Source organism: Dreissena polymorpha, chromosome 7 (genome assembly GCF_020536995.1).
Source record: "Dreissena polymorpha isolate Duluth1 chromosome 7, UMN_Dpol_1.0, whole genome shotgun sequence".
Taxonomy (NCBI): domain Eukaryota; kingdom Metazoa; phylum Mollusca; class Bivalvia; order Myida; family Dreissenidae; genus Dreissena; species Dreissena polymorpha.
Genome location: NC_068361.1, coordinates 10,151,606 through 10,179,495, shown reverse-complemented (window position 1 = coordinate 10,179,495; position 27,890 = coordinate 10,151,606). Strand labels below are relative to the sequence as shown.

Genomic DNA, 27,890 nt, shown 5'->3' with positions numbered 1-27,890 from the left:
CATTTCGAAAATGTTACCGTTTTTCATGAAACTTTCGTTTCAAACACAACTATGAACACTTTTACTGCTATAAACATAGTTATTATCTGATAGATAAATGTCTGAGCTGTTGTTATACAGTTTTTTGGTGTAATTATTGCTTTTGGAAGCGATTTTTTTGCTATTGTTCAGACCATGATGTTGTGCAGGAAATTTGACAGTTGTATCCCTTGTATATATGTATATAGTATAATAAAGTATTCTTTACCTAACGATCCCTGTGGCCAAAACTGTATTAACTACAATTTACAATACATGTAACAATCATTATTTTACTTGGTCTTAAATGACTTGCCACCCAATTACTCACCTGTGATTTCGGAGATGACAGACATGGCAGAGCAGCTTTTCATGATCTTCACAGAACATGGTCAGTTTCTCCGTCCTGTGCTCCTCACATAATTCTAGAATATCATCCAACATGGTGAACACAGGCCAGTTGTCACCTTCACATTTTGATGTTACTGGATGATTTTTCAGCACTTTGTTGTGCATTAACACACATTCATCGCAGTATGTTTTCGAGCATTTCTGACAGTGAAATAGTCCTTCCTTATTTATTCCATCCTCTTCGCAGACAGAACAACAAACATCGAAAAAGAGATCCGATCCTGTATTTTGGGACGATTCTAACGATGCAGCCATTTTGTTATTTCTGTGTTACATTTTCGATTTCCGTATATCCATGCTACCGAAGTACTGTGTCAGTTTTCGCTTTATATACAGAGTTGTCTATCCTGATTTAAGGCCGACCATTCGTATAATTTGGTTTGCGTAAGGTGTTTCAATGTATTGATATGGTTGGGTTGTGTTTGTTAAATTCAACTTGTAGCATCTTGTTGCATGACACACTTATATAACATTCAGCTTCAGAGATTAATGGTACTGATATTAGCTGGATGCGAGAAGTTGGAAATGCAGATGTGAATAAGGGCCCGTTCCAGAAGATACAAAATGCGATTTTTGTTTTTAGGGGCGGGTACCTTAGATGCCTGTTTGTGTAATTTGTAAGGTTGTGTGCTCAGAATGTCCGGAGACGCTCCTTCCTTGATCCGCTGTCTTCTGATAATATAAGTCGCGTTCTGAGAAAACTGCGCTTAATGCATGTGCGTAAAGTGTCATCTCAGATGAGCCTGTGCAGTCCGCACAGGCTAATCAGGGACGACACTTTCCGCCTAAACTTGATTTTCAGTAAGGAGGGACTTCCTTGAAACTAAAAATTCCATAAAAGCGGAAAGTGTCGTCCCTGATTAGCATGCGCGGTCTTCACAGGCTAATCTGAGACGACACTTTACGCACATGCATTAAGCCCAGTTTTTTCAGAACGCGGCTCATTCACCGTACGCGTTAATAATTGTTTACATACCGCTTATTGATTGTAGGCAAAGTGTGTGACTGTTATCAACAAATCGACACACCAGCTTTAAGTATAGCAGCGCTCGAGAAAATTGACCGATATTAACACGAATTTGAGAAGGCGTAATCCGATCTTATAGGAATAGACACAATCACGCACTGACAAGTGTTGAAGAAAACAAAATACAAAGAGAGGTAAGTTGAAATAAATGTCGCAAAAATAGACGAAAAGTTTGGAAAATACCAGTATAATCGCCGATTTTAACACTTCAAATGTCCTTATGTGGAATCCTAAGTGTATACTATATGTTCCTACCTAAATATGCTCAAATTTCAGGAAAGTAGCTGTATTACTCATTAAATAAATTCAATAAATGTAGGAGCAAAAAAAACGTTCAGTGTACAATTAACCGAAACAACTTTTCGTACAAGATTAACTACAAAAATTAACATTGTTTTAAAGCATACATTTGACAGACATACCCGCGTGACCAAGCTAAATATAGAGATATATATTTAATACTAATCCAAACGCAAATTAATTATTGATTGTAACAAATAATGTTATGTGTTCATGTACATTAAACTTGAAGAGTGGATAAAATGACATTTTGAAGTGCTCAGCACTCGGTTTGATTTAAACTGAGCAGACGAACCACAATTTATTGAAATGATTATCACATGTTCTTAAGATTTGTTTTATAAAATACTATAAATATTTAATTATTGTGTTCAATTATAAACGCTCAAATATAATTCAGCTGTTTGCATACTTTTGTTTTCACTTTAAGCATGTTGTTAAGTCAATCGAAATAACACAAAAAGGGTATTCTAAACATACGGTCAATTTATGTTGAATATACAATTACACAAAAACATGAAGATGGAAGTTTATTTAGGCTTAATCTAACTTTATGTGTAATCATTCTAACAAGAATATAATGTATCAATGTGATAACCTGACAAGAACTCAAAATATTACAATACATGTTTAACCCATTTAAGCCTAGCGTCTAGAAAAAGGCCTTGGCAAACAGCGTAGACCCAGATGAGACGCTGCGGCGTCATCAGGTTGTGCGCTGTTTGCTTAAAGGAATTTCTGTAATAAATATTCTAAATATAGAAATAAATATACTAGACATCCCTAATTTTGTAAATAAATTGATCCAATTTAGAAGGATGGGAGAGTCCACTAGGCATAAATGGGTTACCATCTGAGTAGAAACGACATCAGTCTCGGACAGATGACAAAAGCAGCGACAAGACTGCAGTACGCACATGAACGAATCCAATAGATACATTATGACATGGGATGTATACAGCTGTTATGACATGCGGTGTATACAGCTGTTATGACATGTGGTGTATACAGCTGTTACGACATGCGGTGTATACAGCTGTTATGACATGTGGTGTATACAGCTGTTTTGACATGGGGTGTATACAGCTGTTTTGACATGGGGTGTATACAGCTGTTTTGACATGTGGTGTATACAGCTGTTTATGCAGACTTGTATGTTCATGGTAACGATCTTCGAAATCAGACGAAAATCAAACTTAATCTGTAAACACAATTCATTAAGCAATATATTAAATTGTAAAAACAAACTTTTCATTTACTTCTTATTCGAAATATTTCGTTTGAAATTGAAAAGCTTCTAAATTGTTTTTTATTTCACAACTACTATCCAGATGTATCAATTTTTACTTATTCGGTTACAGGAATAATTTACAATAATATATTTGTATAAAGTTTACTTATTAATTCACTAAAATAGATTTATATATAGATTTAAGATTTTATTTACATCATTTCCAGAATGCAAATGGCCCATGTGGACACATTTTAGTACAAGCAATATAATAACTACAGTAATAGGCATATAAAAATGATTATAACAAGCACATGAAATTATGAGTAGGCGAGGGTTACACAACTTTTAAAATAATAATTACATAAGTAGTGTCAAAAAATGATTTACAGCATGAAATACATATTAACCGTAATACTAATATTTAAGAGGAGAACTCATACTTATGCTTATTAATACATATTGCATTAATTTTAACGTACATTTACTCTACAAACAAAACATAAAGAGGGTAAAACAAGAAACGCACACAAAATACAGCTGATAATACAGCTAAAGCAAATAGTCGGCAGCATACATAGATGAAATACGTTTAATTTAAGAAGAGTAATCCTACTTATTATTACACAATGCATTTTTTCTAACATACATTTACTCAACAAAACAAACTACGAAGGCGTAAACAAGAACTCACACAAAAATACTCATTATACAGGATTTCATTCACATACAAAATAAAAAAACAGCAGCAGTTTACATTTTTTCAGCTAGTTAATGGGTAAATATACATCAAATGGGCACATACATTTTCGTTGATCTAACTGACAAAGCGTCATAGACAAAAGCACTTAGTTTTCCTAACACAGATTCACTATAGTAAGACATTATTTCTATAAATGTTTGCATATTTGGTCTGTTTTTGTAATATGAATGTATATATTTACATCTGAAATCTGTATATAAGTTGCATTTAATCTCTAAATGATATTCGTCTTCTAGACGATTACAAACAATACGTGTCCTTTGCTCAACAGGCGTAGGGTTGGGCTTAAACCATCTGTCATTTTCTATTCTTAATCTATGAGAGGATACTCGTAACCTAGTAACGCTAAATCTATACTTTTTAATATAACCTTATACTTAATATGGTTGAAGTTGAAAGGATGCTATATTCCTATAAAAAGAGCTCTACTAGAGTTTACCAATCGGCCGTTCCAGGTTTGGATACAATTATCTGTAAGTCGTTGTTTAATAGCTCCAAGAAACACAGTATCGTGACCGACATCCTGGAAATACCAGGCATCGTAAAAGCCAAGTGTGCTTAGCAAATCACGTAGTAGGGACACCAACTTTTTTTTATTAGGGTATCTTTCGCAGTCATTTAAAAATGCAAGGTAAACTTTTTTTATTGAATTTATTACTATTAGTATGTAATATTTTAATCCAGTATTTTATATTGTTATAATATCTACTTGTTTGACAGTTTAGACGCACAAGTTCGCCGTATACAAAATCGTTTGAGTACTTCTTTTAACACCCAGCAGAATTATACAAAATTGCATATGAAAACGTTCTATAGCGCCCTTGACAAAACACCAAACTTCACTTCCGTAATTAAGAATAGGTGATATAAGTATATCAGAAAAATCTAATCTGTGTTTCACAGTAATGTCGGTATATTTGTAAAGGTATTTGTTCATCTTGAAAATAGCCTTTAAGGCTTGGCCACTAATGTGCTTTGTGCATCAGAGAACGAACCACCAGTTGTGAATACGACACCAAGGTACGTAATTAAACTTAGTAACAATCTCAATTGCAATATCATTATTGTGAAAAGAAATATAGTTTGGCAACCGCCCTTCTTTTCTGAATATCATGACTTAAGTTTTATCGCTGTTCACTTCTAACTTCCAGCGTTTACAATATTCATAAAATAAATTAGATTGTTTTGCAATTCCGCTGCGTTATTTGCAAAAATAATGATATCATCTGCATACAACACAAGAAATAGTTTTAAGTTATCTACATCTATACCATTTAAGCCACTTTCAGCGGGCACTGATTTTAAATCATTTAAATACATGAAACGGCGATAAGCAATCTCATCGCCGGACTCCTAGCCTACATTCGAAATCTTCACTTAATTGATAACAGTATTTTACTCTAGATTTAACAGAAGGGTTTATCGATTTTACAATATTAGAATTTTGCCTGGTAACCCTAGTTTAATAAGTTTGCTCCAAAGGTTTTCTCGGACTACGTAATCTTTACTTTACTAAAATCCACAAATGCACAATAAAGCTGTTTTCCTTGATTAAATAACTGTGTCAGAAGACCATGCAGTACAAAAATATTATCAAGAGTGCTAATATTTTTTTTATAAAACCCACCTGTGCTTCAACGCATACATAATAATAACTTAAACACAGTATAGATTCAAATATTGTATGTACAATTTAGTAATCAAAGGCTTCACAACTAAGACTATCGTGGATTATTTTGTTTCTACTTTGACTGACCAACATAAAACTTCCTATGAAATACAACGTTTTCTCACTTGTATGTACATTATTATATTTATTTAGAATCAAGTGATTGTGATTTTATTATCTTCACACTTTTTCACATAAATATGTATGCAATGTTGTGTCCATGAGTTTTAAATAAAAATCTTTATTGCTCAAACCACATTCGCACGGGGAACATTGTTTCCGTGTTTTGATGTCTATGAATGTACCGAATGTGACTGTATCAACGATATCTAAGACACATTTCGAAAGAAAATATGCAATAAAATCTTAATGAAATAAGTACACAATACATCACGTATTCTTTAAGTCTATAAACTTAAAAACAAACCAAACAAACATGAAATTCAAAAGAATATCCCATTTATTAAATAAGATTGAAATCGTACTACGAACGTAAATTACTCGCCCTACGTAAATGTCCTTAATGTACAACTAAAAAAATTCTTTTTGAAAATAATAAATCTTATTTTGTTAAAAAAGTCTAATAATTTTTTGAAACATAAATTTGGTTCATATATGACTAGTGATATTAAATATTTAATGCTCGTAACTACGCTCTATATTTGTACATGTCAATTAAGTTAAATTTGTTTTTATTTTGAACTTAATGATGTTGTCATTGTTCCGAACTCCAATAAGGAACTTTCGTTTATCTTCATTTAAGTAGACAGATCCAGTATAAGGCACATCAAGTGTTATGGTATTGAGAATTTTCTTGCCGTCCACGTAAACCTGACTTATTGTTTTGTCACCAAAGACAAACACATGTCCTGTGGCTGCCACGTGTAAGTTGCACGTGACATATAAACTAAGTTTGAATGCAGGATCCTGTAGCGTGGCTGTGACTTCTCCATCCCTGGTCAGTGTGAGGAGCTTTCCATTGCTGCTATCCGTCACATAGATACTCCTCCCATCAGGACTCATCCCAACACCTACAACTGAACAGTGAATACAACGTTCACAATCTGGGACCGACTTATTGAATAAAATGTGTTCTTTTTTTAATCAAGATAAGCTTGAGCTCACTTATTGCAATAACAATAAAATGCGAACTGTTCATCGTTTAAAGTTCTTAATTTAAATGAAAACATACGTTAAACAAGAGCTGTCTCCATCGGAAGTCATATGCCCCCGAAAAACACTTATTCGAAACCCAAACGCAAATTTCGAAACCTAAACGCGTACACTAAGTTCAAGGTGAAGGTCAAAGGGGTCAAAATTTGTGTGTGTATGGAAAGGCCTTGTCAATACACACATGCATACCAAATATGAAGGTTACATCGAAGCGACATAGGAGTAATCAGCATTTTTTTAAACCTAAACGCAAAAGTGTGACGGAGAGACAGACGGACGGACAGACAGAAAAACAGACGGACAGTGCGATCACTGTCCTTCAGGGGCATACACATAATTTTGCGCAAGAACATTTTCATGAAGTTTGGTGACCAAACCAATCCAATGAAAATTACTTGAGTAATTGGGCGGAAACGCATTTTTTATGAATCAAGGGCCGTAACTCATTAGTGCCTGGGTAAATTTGGCTGATTATCGAACTTTACCTTGATTTTATTGCCTTACACATTTTATAAAGTTTGGTAAAGATCCGATGACAATTGCTTGAGTTATTGAGCGGCAACGAGAATAAACTCAATTTTCCGATGATTCATGGGCCGTATCTCAGGAGTGTCTCGGTAAATTTGGCTGATTATCAATTTGACCTAGATCCTATGACTCTACAAATTTTCATGAAGTGTGGCAAAGATCCTATGACATTTGCTCGAGTTATTGAGCGGAAACGAGAAAAAAAACACAATTCTACAATGATTCAAGGGCCGTAACTCAAAAGTGTCTGGGTCAATTTGGCCGATTATCGAATTTGACCTAGATGTTATTGCCTTCCACATGTTCATGAAGTTTGGTGAAGATCTGTTGACACTTGCTCGAGTTATTGAGCGGAAACGAGAGAGAGAAAAAACAATTTTACGATGATTCAAGGGCAGTAACTCAAGAATGTCTAAGTCAATTTGGCCGATTATCGAACTTTACCTAGATGTTATTGTCTTACACATTTTCATGGTGTTTGGTGAAGATATGATGACCATTGCTCGAGTTATTGAGCGGAAACAAGAAAGAAAAAAATTACGATGAGTCAAGGGCCGTAACTCAGGAGTGTCTGGGTTCATTTGGCCGAATATCGAACTTGATCTAGATGTTATTGCCTTACACATTTCATGAAGCTTGGTGAAGATCTGGTGACAATTGCTTGACTTATTGAGCGGAAACTCATCCGAACGGACGTACGGACGGACTAACTAACCCACTAGGTAACTAACTAACGGACTATGTTCTGGGGGCATAATACAAAATTTGGAAATATTCTATACAACACCATCAATTGGAAAGAGTATTACGACTAATACCAGTTATACTTAATTTTAACAACTTTTGATAAATCGGGATCTGACGTGACACTTATTGTGTTGGGCTAGGTGTGTTGTAAATAAAATAAAATAAATCACCTTATACCGCTACAGTAACTTTGATTAATTGAATACATGTCGTTTTTTTTTAACGGTTTGACAATATTAAATCTTTCATTTCGAAACTGAACAAAACTGTATTTTTTTTCTACACGAAATTTAAAACTTTACAGAACATTAATCTTCACCTATGAAAAAACAGACACGTTCATGTAATATACGCGCAGATCTTTATCATAGTCATTGCAGACAATGTTCATCCATACGCAATAAAAATAGTATGTGCAAAAGCAAAGCATTGCTAACTAGAAATGGCGCGGCAGAGGCCGACGCGTATCCCCACGCCGAATGTTTGACCTAGGTGTGCCCCAGGGTTGGTAATGGGGCCATGCATAGCTGAGATTGACCGTATTGTCATAAGAGAAGTTCATCATCAATTAGAAGTGAATTGGTGTAGAAATGAAGAAGTTATAGTAAAAGGCAATTTTGGGTGGGTGTGACATATGTGGGCAGGGCGCCCCAGGGTTGGTAATTGTGCCATGCATAGTTGAGATTGACCATATTGTCATAAGAGAAGTTCAGTATCAATTTGAAGTGAATCGGTGTAGAAAAGAAGAAATTATAGTAAAAGGCAATTTTGGGTGGGTGTGGTCTATGTGGGCGGGGCCCCAGGGTTGGTAATGGGGCCATGCATAGTTGAGATTGACCGTATTGTCATAAGAGAGGTTCAGTATCAATTTGAAGTGAATCGGTGTAGAAATGAAGAAATTATAGTAAAAGGCAATTTTGGGTGGGTGTGGTCTATGTGGGCGGGGCGCCCCAGGGTTGGTAATGGGGCCATGCATAGTTGAGATTGACTGTATAGTCATAAGAGAAGTTCAATATCAATTTGAAGTGAATCGGTGTAGAAATGAAGAAATTATAGTAAAGGCAATTTTGGGTGGGTGTGGTCTATGTGGGCGGGGCCCCAGGGTTGGTTATGGGGCCATGCATAGTTGAGATTGACCCTAATGTCATAAGAGAAGTTCAGTATCAATTTGAAGTGAATCCGTGTAGAAATGAAAAAATTATAGTAAATGGAATTTTTTGGTGGGTGTGGCCTATGTGGGCGGGCGCCCCAGGGTTGGGATTGGGGCCATGCATAGTTGAGATTGACCCTAATGTCATAACAAAAGTTCAGTATCAATTTGAAGTGAATCCGTGTAGAAATGAAAAAATTATAGTAAATGGAAATTTTTGGTGGGTGTGGCCTATGTGGGCGGGGCACCCCAGGGTTGGGAATGGGGCCATGCATGGTTGAGATTGACCGTATTGTTATAAGAGAGGTCCAGTATCAATTTGAAGTGAATCGGTGTAGAAATAAAGAAGTAAATGTAAAATAACCTAAAAAAATGAGTGATAATTTCTGACGCGGCCCCACCCCAACCGCTATAACTTTTGACCCAGGGGTCAGATCAAAATTCCAAATAGTGCAGGGTCGCACATATGCTCATAGCTACCATGTGTGTAAGTTTCAAGGTTCTAGTGCTTTTAGTGTAGGAGGAGATAGTGGCCAGGACGGACGGACAGACGGACGGACGGACGGCGGAGATAACCACAATATCCCCAGCTTTTTTTCAAAAAGCGTGGGGATAAAAATCGAAAAAGTACAATGTTCTCGTGCGTTACCTTTGGATGTTATAGAAGTATCTTCGTATAGCTTCTTTACTAAACGTCCATCCATTGTGTATTGGTACAGCGCAGTACCGGAAGTCACAAACAGTCCTGCATCGTGATACGCTATTCCGTAACATACATGATTCATTTTTAGAACCTTTATCTGTGTAATCTTTTCATTATCTGCTTGGAAGAAGTGAATCCCGCGATCAGCATAATATTCGCTTACAGTCACCGCAATCTCGAAGGAGGAAATGTTACACATGGACCACGGAGTAGTAGAAAGTTTTACTTGATCTATCACCTTGTACGCCTGGTTGAGAAGTTTCACACAACAATTGCTGAAGTCCGAAATGACGAGATCCCCGTTGGACGTCACACATATACCAGTTATGGAACTCTCGCGGCTATCAGTCGCTGTGTGAACATTATATTGTGACTTCTCATGAATGCTGATGATCTTGTTTGGATCAACGTTATGCTTTGGCTCGCCTATGCGACTGGTGATTTTCCCGAGATCAGTGCAGTCTGCAAGACATTGTAGCAATTCGCTGTTTGGCAGGAGTTTCATGTCAGCGCCATTATTATTTATCATGCTGTTCAAGAGTGAATCTGCTGCAGCAGTATGATCAAGACATTTTCTGAAAGTTATAAACGATCGTTCAGGTGGCAAATTGCCTTTGAGCTTGGTGCCGAATCCCTTTAGCTTTGAAATAAATTGTAAGCATTTTTGGAGATGATCTTCTAAAGAGGCATTTGCACTCGCATGTTTTGTTTCCAATTCTCTTAAAGTGTTTTGTTGAAGCAGGTCTAAATTGTCGTTGATTTGTCGACGTAAATCAAGTACTTCTTTCAGAACAAGATCATATGAAGCTTTAAGAGACTTTTTGTTCTGTTTTTCTCTGTCCACCATATCCTGTAAACTTTTCTGCAACTGTTCCATTGTTTTCGACATCTGAGCTACATTCATACGCTGTGTAGATGATTTAAGCTTGTCAGCCAACAGAACAACCTCACTGCATTGTCTAAAAGGAGAAATGTGCATTGAGATGAACAAATAATATTCATATATTACTACTCAATACGTAAACAATTGAGTAAAAAAAGACATGCATTTTCAAGTCCTAGATCATTTGACAAATGCTATATTTGTATTCGATGATGTGACCGTATTACTACTGATGGCGTTGATTGACAATTTAGATACTGTATATACACTAGGTGCTGTTTATAATCAATGTGGCAATTATGATGATATAACGATAATTATAATCATCATACAATAAGTGATGAAAACAATAAAATAAATAATAATTATAGTAATAACAATTCAAGGATAGCTTGACCGTAATATAAGGTACATGTATAATCATAAAACTTCGTTGGATGAAAGCCTGCCTTATTGGAAAAAAAAGTTCTTACAACGAAAATGCCAATGTCCTCTGACAAAGCGGCTGGCGAAATAATTGCAGTGAAAGTTTTAGATACACTAATAAAAATTAGAATATATTATTATTTTATACTACAGAGAAGAAGCAGCAACAGAAGCAAGTAGAGTTAGAAGCAGTAGTAGTAGTAGTAGTAGAAGTAATAGTACTAGTAGTAGTTGTAGTAGTAGTAGTAGTAGTAGTAGTAGTAGTAGTAGTAGTAGTAGTAGTAGTAGTAGTAGTAGTAGTAGAAGTAGTAGTAGTAGTAGTAGTAGTAGTAGTAGTAGTAGTAGTAGCAGTAGTAGTAGTAGTAGTAGTAGTAGTAGTAGCAGTAGCAGTAGCAGTAGTAGTAGTAGTAGTTGTAGTAGCAGTACCAGTAGCAGTAGCAGTAGTAGTAGTAGTAGTAGTTGTGCGACGCGTAACAATTGAATATTTTGGAAAGTTCTGTTGTTGTCGTTTTATTTTGGGATACAACGAGGATTGCTTATATAGGTTAAAAATGCATCCGCTATAAGCATAATCATGGATGGTCGAGTGGTTTAGGTGGGAGTCTTTTTACTTCAGGACTAAGTGGGTCAGTGGTTCGAGCCCTGTTGAGGGTTACTTTTTCCATTTTTTAAATTGATTCTTGTTCTTTTACTGGAGATTTTAAGTTTAAATATTCAAATTTATCAATATAAAGCATTTAATGACAAGCTTCAATACATGCCAAAATCTGTTGGATGGCCCCTTTAAGCACACGTGGTATTTTATAGCCCATTCGGACTATGACAAAGGAAACAATTATTGTCCGACCACTCAATATTGTTATTGGCCAAAACTGTATTACAATTTACAGTACATGTAACAATCATTATTTTATTTGGTCTTAAATGACTTGCCACCCAATGACTCACTTATGATTTCGGAGATGACAGACATGGCAGAGCAGCTTTTCATGATCTTCACAGAACATGGTCAGTTTCTCCGTCCTGTGCTCCTCGCATAACTCTAGGGTATCATCCAACATGGTGGACACAGGCAAGTTGTCACCTTCACATTTTGATGTTACTGGATGACTTTTCAGTACTTTGTTGTGCATTATCACACATTCATCGCAGTATGTTTTCGAGCATTTCTGACAGTGAAATAGTCCTTCCTTATTTATTCCATCCTCTTCGCAGACAGAACAACATACATCAAAAAAGAGATCCGATCCTGTATTTTGGGATGATTCTAACGACGCAGCCATTTTGTTATTTCTTTGTTACACTTTCGATTTCCCTATATCCATACTGTGTCAGCTTTCGAATTGATATTTATATACAGAGTTGTCGATCCTGATTTAAGGCCGACCATTTATATCATTTGGTTTGCGTAAGGTGTTTCAATGTATTGAGATGGTTGGGTTATTTGTTAAATAAAACTTGTAGCATCTAGTTGCATGACACATTTATATAACATTCAGCCTCAGAGGTTAACAGACGCTAGGCATAAAATTAATGGGTTAATGGTTCGCGGTTAACAGATTGATCATATATCGACAGTATTAACGTCAGTTTTCTACATAGATGTGGAAAAAAAACAGGGTAGGTATCCCACGTGACAATTTTGCTAAAAAGGGGTTCTGGAAATTGGCGCCGCCCGTCGCTTCAGGTGAGTTTTTTTGGTATTTTATTGTATAATACTTAATGAAATACAGAATGCTATGTATAAGAGCCGTGCCATATGAAAAACACATGATCGGTGACACCTTATGTTGCTGATTAATGCCCATCTTGCTCAGAAAATGAAACCGCGTGTCTGGGTAACAGAAAATATTGCCGATAAACAGGGGTCACGGAGCATTATTTTTTCAAAATACCTGTATTTCTGGTTGTTCAAGACAGACTCATGGCTGTCGGACAATAACACATCGACAAATATGACTAGCCAAAACATTCTCCAGAAGAAATTCATGATGAATGAAGTGTTTTATCGCTCCGATCCGAAATTGGTAAGTAATGGGTCACGCGGACTAACTTGCTAAGATGGGGTCACACTTTGACCAACATATATTAGCGATGTCATGACGCGTTTAAAATAACTTATGGATACCTCTTTGGTCGCACTGACTTGATTATCAATCCTTGTCTCTCCTAAGACTGTCCATACTGTGCTGGAAGAGGCAAATAGCTCCCCGGTAACATAGCCTTCATTCCTAAAGCATGCTTATCGTGGTTCTATCTGGTAAACTGTACTTGTCCAACTAGTAAAGATAATGCCGTCATAAGACAGCAACGTGTAAACAAAATATTATTTTATATAGGGAGGGGCTATGTTCAAACAAAAACATACAGACGTATAGAATTATAGTAATATAATTTCAAGTTCCTGTGGGATAATGCAGGATAAAACTATGACAAAGGGCAATGGCGTTTTCTGCATGGCGGTTCACCATAGGTCTCAATTCAATTGATGGTAATCTTTTGGATGGTAGTTTTAGCTAGTTTTAGGAATTAATTTTAAGGGGTTTTCCAAATATGACCTGAAAAAAAGAGCACCGCCGATCGGCACAATATACGTCCAAAGGCATTTAAGAATATTATAGTGAAGGGCTCGAAACTCTGGAATTACAGAACCGATCCTGATTTATGTTACTTCATGCACAACTGATTAGCATGGTAATCATGCGTGCGAGGTTTGGTTGGTTTAAATCCGAAGTATAGTATGAAAGATCTAATACACAAACAATTGCTGACAGACGGACGGACATACACACATACAGACGGACGCACGCGCCTTAACATAATGCGACCCTTCGAGCGTATACAAATTCATTTGGCCTATATTTCAGGATTCAGACCACCTTAAACGGAACAGAGCGACACATCACGAAGGGCCAAAGAATCACGTATGTACAACATGTGGAAGGTCATTCGCAACGAGGCGTCAACTGGCCGCCCACGAAAGGTCAGAGAACAGTAACAAAGAAATTGTGACGTGCACAACGTGTAGAAAGACTTAATTCAGAGAAGCTGTTGAGACAGCATGAAGGAACACATGCACTTGAGAAAAGATACAGGTGTACCTGTGGAAAGGCATATACGCATATGCCTAGTCTTTCACGGCACAGCAAGTCCCACGATAAGAAATAAATATAGTGTTATTCATGAAAGAACACTCTAAAAGGCCTACGCATACATAAGTCAGGGGTTGTCCGAATCATTTTCAATCACGGAAATAGTATTTGCATGATTTATATTTTTTGTTCATTTTTTGTTCTTCTGTCTGTCTGTAACAGACTTTGTCGTGACCATAAATTTGCATTGTATTATTATTTGAGCTCACCAGAGCTAAAAGCTCAGGGGAGGTATTGGGGCAGATTTTTGTCCGGCGTTAGTCCATCTGTCCAACAATACGATTTTTATTGAGCAGTCTACGACGTAAAAATACTTGAATAAAAGGGTTACACTTTCAGATAAAATGAAAACATTTTCAATCCAACAAGATTACACATATCAAGTTGCTTTAAAACTTTATTTGTTATTTACACAATACAACACTTCTTAGTTGTCAACAATACACAGTGTTGTGGACGACATGTGTAGCAATGTACAATGTTCGAAGTATTATATCAAATTGATTGGCTGAAATCCTCAAGTGCAGATTTCAGCGAATCAATTCGAAATGATAAGGTAAACAAACTGTGACGTCACTAGCAAGATTTAGCGGTAGGATAATCATTGTGTACACACCGATCTTACTGACAATAACGTAGTGACGTCACCATCTATATATAGAATGGTAGGATAATAACATAACTGACTCGTACAGTATTTTACGGATAAATCTACCTCGTGCTGTGAGACAGTCCTGCACTTAGTAGACGCATCCTTATCATGAATATTAAGCTGCTATAACAGCAGTCACAACATTCAACTGCCAACCCAACAAATATAATTGGTTTAAACAGAGCAAATGACCAGAAACGTGGTTCCTTAATATCACAATGAAAATAAATTCTTTAGTCATTCTTAATATCGCATTTTCTCTAATTTTGAAGCAATTATAAGTGATTAATGTATGTGTTTATGCATTTATTGTAAAATAAAGACAATTTCCTGATCACATTGCCATTATAATGCCCATCGGGTATTATTGGCAGTGTGATGATGCAATTTCCTGTATGTCCCAATAAATGCAACAAAACATACATGAATATTTTTAATATCTGCGCAATTATCAGAGAGAAACTATGAAAACTACCTTTTAGAACACAGTAAACCCCTGTATATAGCGACCAGAAGACAATGCGGGGCATGTCAGACTGTTGGGCGCTAAATAAACGCTGAAAGTAATGACTGAATGTATGCACTGCTTTCAATCTGCATTTTGTGACATCTGATAGTGACCACCACATATTTACTGACGTGATTTTCACTTAATACAGGATTTACTATAACTTAATTAGTTTTGCGTTTGTAAAATGTCGTGCGATGTGTATATATATATATATATATATGTGTATATATGAGCGCCGCTGTGGAATGCCAACATTATAACATGGCAAAAACATAATCCCAAATACGCTTTTGAGCTTCCATAATATCAATTATCATGACAATATACTTTTCGTATCTTCAGCAGCTACAGTAGTATGCTTAATTCTCTTCAAACAGTGTAGACGCTGATTTAACGCCGTTTCTCATCAGAGTCTAAACTGTTTACAGTAGCTTAAGGTAAGAAATCCCATAGTGGCCCCCAATTATTCATATCGCCCTTATATTTGTATTTTTCAATTAATAGTTCCGGTGCTTTCATATACGATTTTTCTGATATTATTTTTGTGTTTATTTTGTATCTGAAGCGGAACGCCGAATATGTATATGATATACAATTTAAAGCCAGATGACAATGTATCTGAAGGCGTGTTTCTCAATTACGATCTCGTACAAGTATATGTGTTTGTTTGATATTATACAATCAATCTAATCATTTCATAATAAATGTGATATATTGTCTGTGATTCAAATACGATTTTTCTATGATTAAAGAATTTTTGTTATGTTAATGGTTTGTTTTTAATCTTGACTGTAACTCCAAAACACATAAAGTGTTAACTCATGTTCGCATAACAGGCTGAACAATACAATAAGGTATTTGTCTGCATTAATTTTTACCTACTTTAAGCGACCACCTGTCCTTTTAGACATTAATAGGCTAAAAGGATGGCTGTCGTTTTACAGCGTATCACCATCTGTTTTCGGTATTTAGTCTCATTATCGATCTTTCTAACAAAAAGTATGTATTCATCTCAATTCTTCTTCTTTTATTATAGCAAGCAATTTACTCAAAACTAGTCACACACGACAATTTAAATTAGGCGCCAAAAGGGTTAATAGTAAATATACGCTTGTCAATGTACATTTGGTGAAAGAAATGTAAGCATTTGTTTGTAAATATATGTTGGTCAAAATGTGACCCCATCTTAGCAAGTTAGTCTGCGTGACCCATTACTTATCATTTTCGGATCGGAGCGATAAAACACTTCATTCATCATGAATTTCTTCTGGAGAATGTTTTGGCTAGTCATATTTGTCGATGTGTTATTGTGCTACAGCCATGAGTCTGTCTTGAACAACTAGAAATACATGTATTTTGAAAAAATAATGCTCCGTGACCCCTGTTTATCGGCAATATTTTCTGTTACTCAGACACGCGGTTTCATTTTCTGAGCAAGATGGGCATTTATCAGCAACATAAGGTGTCGCCGATCATGTGGTTTTCATATGGCACGGCTCTTATACATAGCATTCTGTATTTCATTAAGTATTATACAATAAAATACCAAGAAAACTCACCTGAAGCGACGGGCGGCGCCATTTTCCAGAACCCCTTTTTAGCAAAATTGTCACGTGGGATACCTACCCTGATAAAGCTGAATCGATAATTCTCCACTATATATTGACAAGTGAAGCCGAAAATCCTATATCGAAATAGTAGAAACGGCACAAACCCATGTTGAATGTATTGTTTTTAAGTACATTGATAGGAGTTTTTCAGCTCTATAGAAACATGTTGTGTTATTTAATGATATTTTCGTTTGCTTTAATATTGCTGGTGTTGCTGTTGTTTTCTTGTTTTTTGTTAAATTTGAGTTTATATTAAAAAACCTATTTTTAACAATTTATCGAAAGCTTGTCTCAAGCTTTTTTTGTCCATTCAATATATTTTATTCTCCTCATCAATAGGTAGTAGAATCGAGGACATCCCACTCCACACTGTAGGTACTAGAAACAATGAAGTTGTCTGTTTCCGCTCAAAACATAGGGTAGTTAAGGCGGAAAAAACCACGTTTGGATATATTTGTTTTACTAAATAACAGTTATTGGTTGTTGAATGACATAGTCATCCAACTCTCTTTTAATCATATCTCTATTTTAACGTAAATGTTATTTTGTGAATATTATCGAATGCAGAACAATTGATCGAAAACACAACCTGGAATCAAAAAAAAAAGTTTTGTGTATAATTATTGGAATATACCCCTCTGTGGTTAAGTAATTGGTGGAATATACAACGTATGCGGCGAATAAATGATTTTCCTTAGAGTCAACACCAGCTGTTGTCAAACAACAAGGTCACTGTGGTATCAATTAACATAATAAACCTTCTCTTACATAATACATTCTCACAAACATCCATATATTTTGAGAAATAAATAATAACTTTTTGTATGTTTTTATTTTCACTGCTTTTTTATGTCTCCATCACTATAGTAGGGGACATATTGTTTTTGCCCTGGTTTGTTTGCGTCAAACTTTAACATTTGCCATAACTTTTGCAATATTGAAGATAGCAATTTGATATTTGTCATGCATGTGTATCTCATGGAGCTGCACATTTTGAGTGGTGAAAGGTCAAGGTCATCTTTCACGGTCAAATGTCAAATATATGGCTTTAAAGCGGCGCGTTAGGGAACATTGTGTTTCTGACAAACACATCTCTTGTTTATCGATATTTGGACACATGTGGATTAAAGTTAGCATTATCGCTGTATTGTTTTTGACGATGAACTGTATATGCCTAAGTCGCAAATACATAAACTGTTACTTTACAAAAATCTTGAATAATATATCAACATATCAGCAAACAAAACGACAACGGTATTGGTGATAGATGATTTATTACGTGCCCATTAAAAACAGTCATCACAGCATCTTTACGTATGTACATGTAATCACAGAAACATGGATGCGGGTCTGTTGTCAGGAAATGTGACGTAATATCCGGTACATTTGACGTAATATCCTGCCCATGAAGCATAAAATCCGCATGGTGTTCGTCGTCTACTTGCCAGTTCTGTAATTATAGGTGGAAGAATGTTTTTTAAGATTTTACATTTTTTATTGGATAATTTGTCAAAATAAAAACACATGTACCATTCACAAAGATGTGTATGACATTATTTTAACTACGATAATTTTGACAATTTGAAATGACGCTGCGGTTAAGTGGCTTTCAAAAAAGTGGTAAGTTTTGAAAATCATAAATACCAACTTAAATATAATCATAGCTAACAGTACTGCAGCAATTCAGATCTCTGAAGTTTGATAAAGATTACTAAAGGAGACGTTTAAAAAACTGGTAGGGAAGATTGTTGTCGCCCTTTCCAATATTATTTTTGCTTCTAAATAATAAGATGAGATTGTTAACGTAGAAGTAAGATTCCTGGCCATTCTATTGGTAATATTAATGTTAAGTAAGTGGTGCAATACACGCGGTGCTCATGCCTATTTTTTTTTTCAGAAGTGAGTTTATAAATCCATACAGTCCTTTGATTGTTAAAAAGTTAACGTTCAATGTACTCACGGTGCAGAGAAGTTGCCGTAGATCAGGGTGGTGGATCCGGTGCCAAGTCTGTTGTTACCGTTGAACAGGAAGGTCAAGAGGAACAACAGACCAAAAAGGGCGAGAACTGAAAACGAAATGATAAGTTTACAAATACAATTCCTCATAAAGATTCGTTCATGTTTTCATACGATAATGGTATTGTAGTTATAACATAAATTTATTTGTCGCGGCCTGTAAGCCTCGTGTAAATGACTGATATACAGTCTTTGATATGAAGCAATCTGTTGAAAGTATGAAAACGTATGAAAAATAGTCGCGATACGAAATAAAAGTAATCAGATTTAGCTATCTTTATGTTTTAATGCATTTATTTTTAAAGATTGACGTTTTATTTTTTTTATATGACCTCACTATTGCTTTAGAGAAGGTAACATCGTTAAACTAAAAACATCTTAATTAGAAATAAAATAAAAAATAAAGAATCGCGAACAGAATGATTCTTACGCGTATAATACACTTAAGCAGATATAGAATCTCAAAAACATGTTTTGTGAAAGCATGTTACATAGTAGCGATACGTAACAAGTGTCATGTTAGTGTTCTTAAGTTTTTAAACATAGATAAGCCGCGCTCTGTGAAAAGGGGGTTTAATGCATGTGGGCAAAGTGTTGTCCCAGATTAGCTTGTGCAGTCCACACAGGCTAATCAGGGACGACACTTTCCGCCTAAACTGAATTTTTGCTAAGAAGAGACTTTCTTTAAAATAAAAAATATCATAAAAGCTGAAAGTGTTGTACCTGATAAGCCTGTGCCGACTGCACATGCTAATCTGGGACGACACTTTGCCCACATGCATTAAACCCCCTTTTTACAGAGCAAAGCTCATATGTTTTATAAAAGCTACTTACGTCCGCCGTTTCCGATACCGCCTCCCTGTGATGGCGCTCCACCGAAACCGAACTGGGCGGCAGCCATGCCGATGATGCAGGCGAAAGCAAGGGCGATTACTGCGACGGATTTCATGGTTGATGACTGCAATAAATTTAATGATTTATTTTATACGATAATCACCAACAACAACACGTTTTCTTGTTAAATGATATTTGTATATCAATGCAAGGTGTCAATAAACGACGTAACCACTAATCAGTGATATTGTCGATCGCGGTAAAAGTAAGAAATTGCATAAAATCAAATACGTCATTTGACCATAAGTTTTCATTGTTTGGTTAAACGAATTACTAGTTTAAAATCACCAACATTTTAGTGCACAAAATATTTTTTTATAACTGATATTGCTGAAATCTTTGCTGCAGCTATTTTTGAGGCTACTTAAAATGATCTTATATGAAGCTAAAATTCAATACTAAATGGCAATGACAACTTTCATGAGTTAATGTACAAAAGGTTTTGTTAAATAATAAAGCTGAAATTCGATATTACTTAAAAATTAAAATGATTTAACCGTGAAATTACTAGAACAGCATCCATTTGTCTTTAATTTTTAATCAAATATCCATTTAAAATATCTTTCCATGAACTATGACGTTTATGTACACCAAAATTGAAATATATAAAAATTATCACATTATTTATTTAAAAAAATGCTTAAACAAATTTCGCTCAATAAAGAATGAAAAAAACAACAACACTTACTTTGTGTGACTTTCTAATTCAGAAGTGACTTTAAAACGTCGTTTCGGCCGTTATATAGTAACTCTACGGCGGTCGATTACATTATGGTTGGATAGGTTTCCGGGTGTCGCTGTTAATTTGAGACGTAATTTACGTCAGGTAGGGCGACCTAGTCCCAGCTATGTCGCCTAGAGCCTTCTTTAATGAAAGTTGTCGTGTATTATCCGATATTGAATTAAAAGGGACGTATTCTCCGTTTATGGTTGGTAGACATGAATATATTTAACAAATAAAGTTTTCAGAACGCGTTTGTATTTTACATTTTAGTTAGAAAACAGCATCATTATCTTTTAAATATATATGTCATATTGTGTAAAAAAATAAACATATAATACTTAAATTATGACTTTTCAAGCATAGTTTGTTGTCTGAATAGGTTTGGGTAGAATAGGTGTGTTAGGTTTAAAGGGGCATTTTCACGTTTTGGTAAATTGACAAAATAAAAAAAAAGTTTCACAATCGCAAATTTTCGTTGTAGTTATTTTATTTGTGAGGAAACAGTAAAACCGAACCATTATCATGCTCTAAAATATCAATTATATGCATCGTTTTACGATTTAAAAACCTGAAAATTATAAATCGTTACAATGCGAAACGATTGAATAATTTGGAGAATTCTGTTGTTGTCGTTATATTTTGTGATACTACGAGGATTGCTTATACATGTGTATATGTATAAAATACATAATTCATTGTATAAGCACGGATGGCCGAGTGGTTTATGTAATAGACATTTACTCCAGGGGTTAGTGGTTCGAGCCCAGTCGAGGGTTACTTATTTGTGTTTTTATTTAATGTTATTCTTGTTGTTTGTTTTACTTGAGCTCAATAGTTTACATTTATCAATATTAAGCTTTAATGACGAACTTCAATACATGCCAGATCTGTGAAAAGGCCCCTTTAAATCACAATTGCAAAGCTTGAATGACTCTTGCGGTAATACAAGTGCAGATAACGCATGTGGTATGAACACTTTAGGGATCAAATTAATTGGGTAACAATATATCGACTTCACGAATATTTAAGCCGCTTTCTGGGAAAACCGGGCTAAATGCATGTGCGAAACTCTGTTTACGTTCTGTTCGTTTAAAGTAAGGCCATTCTTAGTAAACTTGAAATTAACACAGTCCCATGACGAGCTGAATAAAGGAACTTTCCATCTCGGAAACGATAGCGAAGAACACGAAGACGAAACTGCTAATCGTATAACGCTTATTCATTATCAACATCTGAACCACCAGTATCGCCTTGACATTCCTAAAAAAAAACAACTGAAAAGCGAACGTCCGTTCAATTACGCGGACTGCACAGGCTAACCTGGGACGGCACTTTACTCAAATGCGTTTAGTCTCGTTTTGACAGAGCGCGACTCAAACTATTATCAATTGGTTTTTATGCTCCCCGAAATTTTTTCGGTGGAGCATTTAATTGTTCTTTTAATTTGTTCTTCTTTCCTTACTTCCTTCCTTCCGTCACACTTTTGTTACAGTTTCTCATAGCGCCTTTAATATTTTACCGATCTCTTACATATTTGGCATGTAGGTACCTTGCATGGACCTCTACTTTTTGATGAGGTTTGATGTCACTGGGGTCAAGGTCAAGGTCACCGAGGCTAATAATAGATTTTTAGGTGGTTACACAATTAACATATAGATTGACAAAGCGCATCATCGGGGAGCATCCATCGGTTTCACTTATATTCTTGTTTTGCCTCGTTGTAAAGCACCGAAACACATACACGACCGTTTTATGTTTTCGTTTTCAGTATACATCTAGTTTAGTTGGAAACGCTATAATTCTTTTTTTTTTAATTTCGACTTATTGCTACACAACATATCCTTATTAACTTCATCAACATTTAACAATGACTGAATATGCTCTATGTATGCTCTATGTATGCTCTATGTATGCTCTATGTATGCTCTATGTATGCTCTATGTATGCTCTATGTATGCTCTATGTATGCTCTATGTATGCTCTATGTATCGCACGGATCATATTCAGATCTTTGGTTAGTAAATCCGGGTATATTAATGTTCTTGCTAAACAAATATCCACTGTTGTTTTATAATGCTCAAAGCAATTTACTCCATAGAAACTAGAATGAAATCAACATCAAAGTTTACCATGTACATATAGAACAATTTATTAAACTTCGCACTAAGCAGCTGAAACTGTACAGAAAAGCTTAAACGTACCACTCTGAAATACATGTAATAATGTTGTTTCGTTACTTCTTCAGGCAAAGAAAAAGTTGTATTCGCTATTGTACTTCAACATTTATTTGCAGAGCTCATACCCTCCCCCCTCTCCGAATATTCAATATTCAACAATATCTATTATAAAATAAAATATTTCCGTCGGCATGAAATTTCTTGGACTTTCGAAAAATGACTTCTTGGAAAACACGTCAATTCGAGGACGCAAGCACAAATTGATAATAATGTATATAATTGTAAATAGCAATACACCGCAAAGACTTAATACCAGAGCAGCAAAATTATCTATTACGACTTATACATAATACATCGTCAGCATTAACCATGTCATAATATAAGCCGCGTTCTCAGAAAACTGGACATAATGCATGTGCGTAAAGTGTCATCCCAGATTAGCCTGTGCAGTCCGCACGGGCTAATCAGGGACGAAACTTTCCGCCTAAACTTGATTTTCGGCTAGGAGGGACTTCCTTGAAACTAAAAATACCATAAAAGCGGAAAGTGTCGTCCCTGATTAGCCTGTGCGGACTTCACAGGCTAATCTGGGACGACACTTTACGCACATGCATTTAGCCCAATTTTCTCAGAACAAGACACATATACATATACAAAGTTCATGCAAAAAAGTCCCCATACAGTTATAAGTCACGTACATACTGCTTAAGGTAATACATGACACTGGTTCAAACAAAATCGCATTTTTACAAAATATGTAATCTATGTGGCATATCTCGTCGCTTATACGGTATGCGCATCTAGCAACTTTGCGTAAAGAAACGCTACAATATTTCCAACCTGCCTAACACGAAAATGCAAACTATTCGAACACATGTGTTCCGTCTACTATCACGTGGTACCATCTGCCTTACGAAATAGCAAACTTTTCGAACACATGTGTTCAGTCTTCTATTACGTGGTACCATCTGCCTAACACGAAATAGCAAACTATTCGAGCACATGTGTTCCGTCTACTGTCACGTAGAACCATATGCCTAACGAGAAATAGAAAATTATTCGAACACATGTGTTCCGTCTACTATCACGTGGAACCATCTGCCTAACGAGAAATAGCAAACTATTCGAACACACGTGTTCCGTCTACTATCACGTAAAACCATATGCCTAACGAGAAATAGAAAATTATTCGAACACACGTGTTCCGTCTTCTATCACGTGGAACCATCTGCCTAACGAGAAATAGCAAACTATTCGAACACACGTGTTCCGTCTACTATCACGTGGAACCATCTGCCTAACACGAAATAGCAAACCATTCGAACACATGTGTTCCATCTACTATCACGTGGTACCATCTGCCTAACACGAAATAGCAAACTATTCGAACACATGTGTTCCATCTACTATCACGTGGTACAATCTGCCTAACACGAAATAGCAAACTATTCGAACACATGTGTTCCATCTACTATCACGTGGTACCATCTGCCTAACACGAAATAACAAATTATTCGAGCACATGTGTTCCGTCTACTATTACTTGGAACAATCTGCTTAACGAAAGAATATAAGACCTTTTTGTTTGACCCCTTTACCGGGAAGACTGTGCTTAATGCAAGTGCATAAAGTGTTGTCCCAGATTTGCATGGGCTTTTTGCACAGGCTACTCGCGGACGATACTCTCCGCCTTCATCGAATATCCGCTGGTTAATCTGGAACGAAATTTTACGCACATGCATTAAGCCCGGTTTTTCCAGAATTATGCTTATTTAAAACGATTGTTTTTCATGGACCAAACGCGAAAAATTTCCGCCATAAACTTTGCATATGAAGGCAGATGTCTCAAGATGCTACACACACATATCGGGAATAACTGATGTGCGCTTGCTGGGAACTTTTTTTTCAGCAACATCGTTATATCCCCATTTTGTGAATGCCTCCAATGCTCGTACTTAAGATAACTTATCCTTACAATAAGCTACAAGTTCGACTTCTTAGCTTTGATGTTATTTAACAATACTAAGAAATGTGATGCTATTCATAAATAACAAAAAAAGTTCAAAACAAAGGTGTGATTTAATATTTGGTGTCTTTCTCTCTCTACATAATACACATATGATGCATCGCTTGTATATTTACGTGTTTATTTAAATGTATATGCTTTATTTTCACATGTTTGAAACAACATCAAAGGGTGGTTAAGTTTGAAAACGGTTTATACACTTTCCACCATATTTCAGAGTGCACCTTTTCCGTGTGGTTATTTAGATATAAGAAACTATGTTAATGAAAATGAAACAAAATGTTTCCTTTGCAATTACTTCGAGGTTTGATGCTGTTTTCGGCTAGCGGTTATAGCCTATTATCTCTCGTTCTAATCCTATTTAAATGTGTAGTAATCAATTATCTTCAATTCAATCTCCTCGCAGTGTTGTCGTTCCATGCTCACGCATACAATCTCTGCCATCACAAGAAAATCCTACCAGATTTGGTAAGATGTTATTTTTGTTTTAGTATTATACTATGAAAAGTAGCATCATTTTCTTTAATATTTTGAAAAAATGTATAAGTTTAGGTTCATAATACACAATAAATTAACTTATTTAAAAAAGGACAAATGACCACGGTAAAATGATTGTAACACATGGCTCGGCTATCATCACATGGTTGGCTATGATGGCAGGGATTTGATCCAGCTATGCTGGTTGCAGTCAAATCTATGCGCGGAGGTTGTCCTCAAACATGTAAAAATGTGCATGCGTCTGTTGGCTTTATTGCAAATTAACGTGTTAAAGGGGCCTTTTCACAGATTTTGGCATGTTTTGAAGTTTTTCATTAAATGCTTTATATTGATACATGTAAACATTGGATCTAAAATGCTCCAGTAAAAAATCAAGAATAAAATAAATAAAAAAGAAAAAAAAGTAGCCCGAAGCAGGGCTCGAACCAGTGACTCCCGGAGTCCTGGAGTAACCAAAGCGCTGAAGGCACTGAAGATGTTCGCTTTTGCATAATTTAACACGCAATTCATTTTTCAAAATCAATTGCAAGTTTGAAATGAACACACGCCATTCATCTTTATAAAGTGTGTGTCATAAAGCACGGGTCGAGTTTTGTGTGCACTTTTTATCATCCTTATTATTTCATAGAAATCGCTTCGACAAAATAAAACCAACATGCTTTTTCGACGTTCTGAAAGCATAGAAAGTATGATGAAAATGGTAATGAGAACTTAATATAAAGACAATTTGCAGTCACCATCATATTAAAGGAATATTTTTTTCTAATATAAAATAACTATCTCACCAAGAATATAAATTCATAATGAAAGTTCCATGTACAAAACTTTTGATTTTTGACACCATATACAAATTCAAAATATACAATAAACTTCGTATCTTGAATATGAAGGAATAAAAGTAAATAAACATCGCTGTTTATGTTTTACTTGTTACCCGAGCAGTTCACACGGTGTCAACAACTTGACATAAACATAGGTATAGAGCACTAATGCGCTTTTAGGCGTAGCTGTTTTACTCAGTTTTCATCTTAGTGACTTTTACACAACGCCAACAGACACGCATGAATATTTTCGAATATTTAATAAGCTGATTCGAGATACTACCTCTGAATGTGCTCAATTCAAAGGATGTAGCACTGTTCAGTGTAAGGAATTCCGGACTACTCTCTGTATGCTCAAACGACACAAATTGCGCCCCTGTTACAATAACGCGTTACAATCAATCTCGCAGAATTTCACTTTCGCCTCCAAGATGAGAAAACAATCATTAGCGAAATAGTATAGTGTCACGAAAAGAGAAAATCGTTTAATTATCATACCACAATGTTTGCCGTACTTGGTCAGCACGTCTGAAAATCATTCCTTAATGTGTGGATAGGCTGCCATTATTAACAAGTTTGCTATTTTTAATTCAACTTTGTATCAAAATGCATTGTTCTTAAATGTGGCATTTTCAATTCGCAATGAGATTTGTAATGACCCTCGTCATGCGAAAATGGGTCTTATTCCATATGCGCCTATCATATAAATAGCCCACTCAGCTATCTCTCCTTCTGGTAAGGAGAAACATAACATATTGAGTGATTTTATAGCGAACAGCATCGCCTATGGCCTGACTGCGCAAAAGCACATGTTGGGTTTAACAAACGCTTGCCGAAACGCATAAGACCCATTTTCGCATGACGGCGCTATTGACGTGTGATTTAAATGTGTTGAAAGAAAACTGCGTTTAAATCAAATATCAACATACGATATATTTCGATAGTGATAAAAGATACTCATAACAAGGCATATGAGGACACATATGAAGTGCTCTCCCGTAGTATATTTTTTATCTACTCACACTAATGTGTGGCTTGACAATGCTGACACACATTTCATGCGGTGAATATGCAACTTACAAGTGAAAAACACAACACAATAGTTAATCTGTTGTTTAATTGAATTTATTTATTTAGAAAAGTAAGTTGCAAACTTTATTTCAAAGTCAGCGTATACGCCGATTGCATTTTTAAAAGATATTCATTGTAATAAATATATTTAATATAATATATTTATTTGTTTTCGGTTTTAGCGATTATAAAGCATTTTCGAGGTTGTCTATACAGTATAGTGTATGTAGTATGCCTGTAGTAATTGATGAACTCATATCCAACTGTCTATGTATTGAGAACTATGAATATAAACAAGCTAAACCTTCTACTAACCTTTTACTATTGCGTTGCTAGCACCCGTATATACAAAAGATCGCCGCTATCTGTTGAGAACCAAAGAACGTTTTCCAGAAATACCCACTGTAGTAGCATGAACGAGGTTACGAAACAGGTCATTCGTATTATTATTATAAATTGTTTGTTATATTCGGGTTTAGCGATTATGAAACATTTTTTTTGTTTTTGTCTATCGTATCGCTGAAGTAATTGTTGAACTTATATTCAACGTTTTATAAATTGAGAATATAAATAAGCGTTCACTTTTTCCCGAATCTATTAATAGCCTAAATTTACGACCTGCACTACGTCATTGAGGTGTATGTGAGAGCGTAACCTATTGCGTTGTTATCGCCCGTGGACTTTCCTTTGTTTATCGACAGGCGCATCT

At 35.6% G+C, this 27,890-nt stretch overlaps 2 protein-coding genes across 5 annotated transcripts in view; both read right to left on the bottom strand.

The window, feature by feature from the left end:
• Positions 1 to 482, bottom strand: part of LOC127837009 (E3 ubiquitin-protein ligase TRIM22-like) — a 6,960-nt gene extending 6,478 nt beyond the window's left edge. Inside the window, exon 1 of the mRNA XM_052363703.1 lies at positions 350 to 482. Within this exon, the coding sequence (XP_052219663.1) occupies positions 350 to 462 (113 nt within the window). The 5' untranslated portion in view covers positions 463 to 482. The remainder of the gene's footprint in view (positions 1 to 349) is intronic.
• Positions 1 to 12,372, bottom strand: part of LOC127837007 (uncharacterized) — a 78,645-nt gene extending 66,273 nt beyond the window's left edge. The window contains exons 1-3 of one of the 4 annotated variants that reach the window (XR_008029038.1): positions 11,978 to 12,371; positions 9,667 to 10,679; positions 2,355 to 6,456 (exon numbers count right to left, since the gene is read on the bottom strand). Coding sequence is in view for 2 of the 4 variants with exons in the window: in XM_052363700.1 (XP_052219660.1) it covers positions 6,095 to 6,456; positions 9,667 to 10,679; positions 11,978 to 12,312 (1,710 nt within the window). In the remaining 2 variants the exon portion in view is untranslated. Of the gene's footprint in view, positions 1 to 2,273; positions 6,457 to 9,666; positions 10,680 to 11,977 lie in introns of those variants that run through there. The other 3 variants (XR_008029039.1, XM_052363701.1, XM_052363700.1) reach the window with 3 other exon arrangements.
• Between the last annotated feature and the right edge of the window lie 15,518 nt (positions 12,373 to 27,890).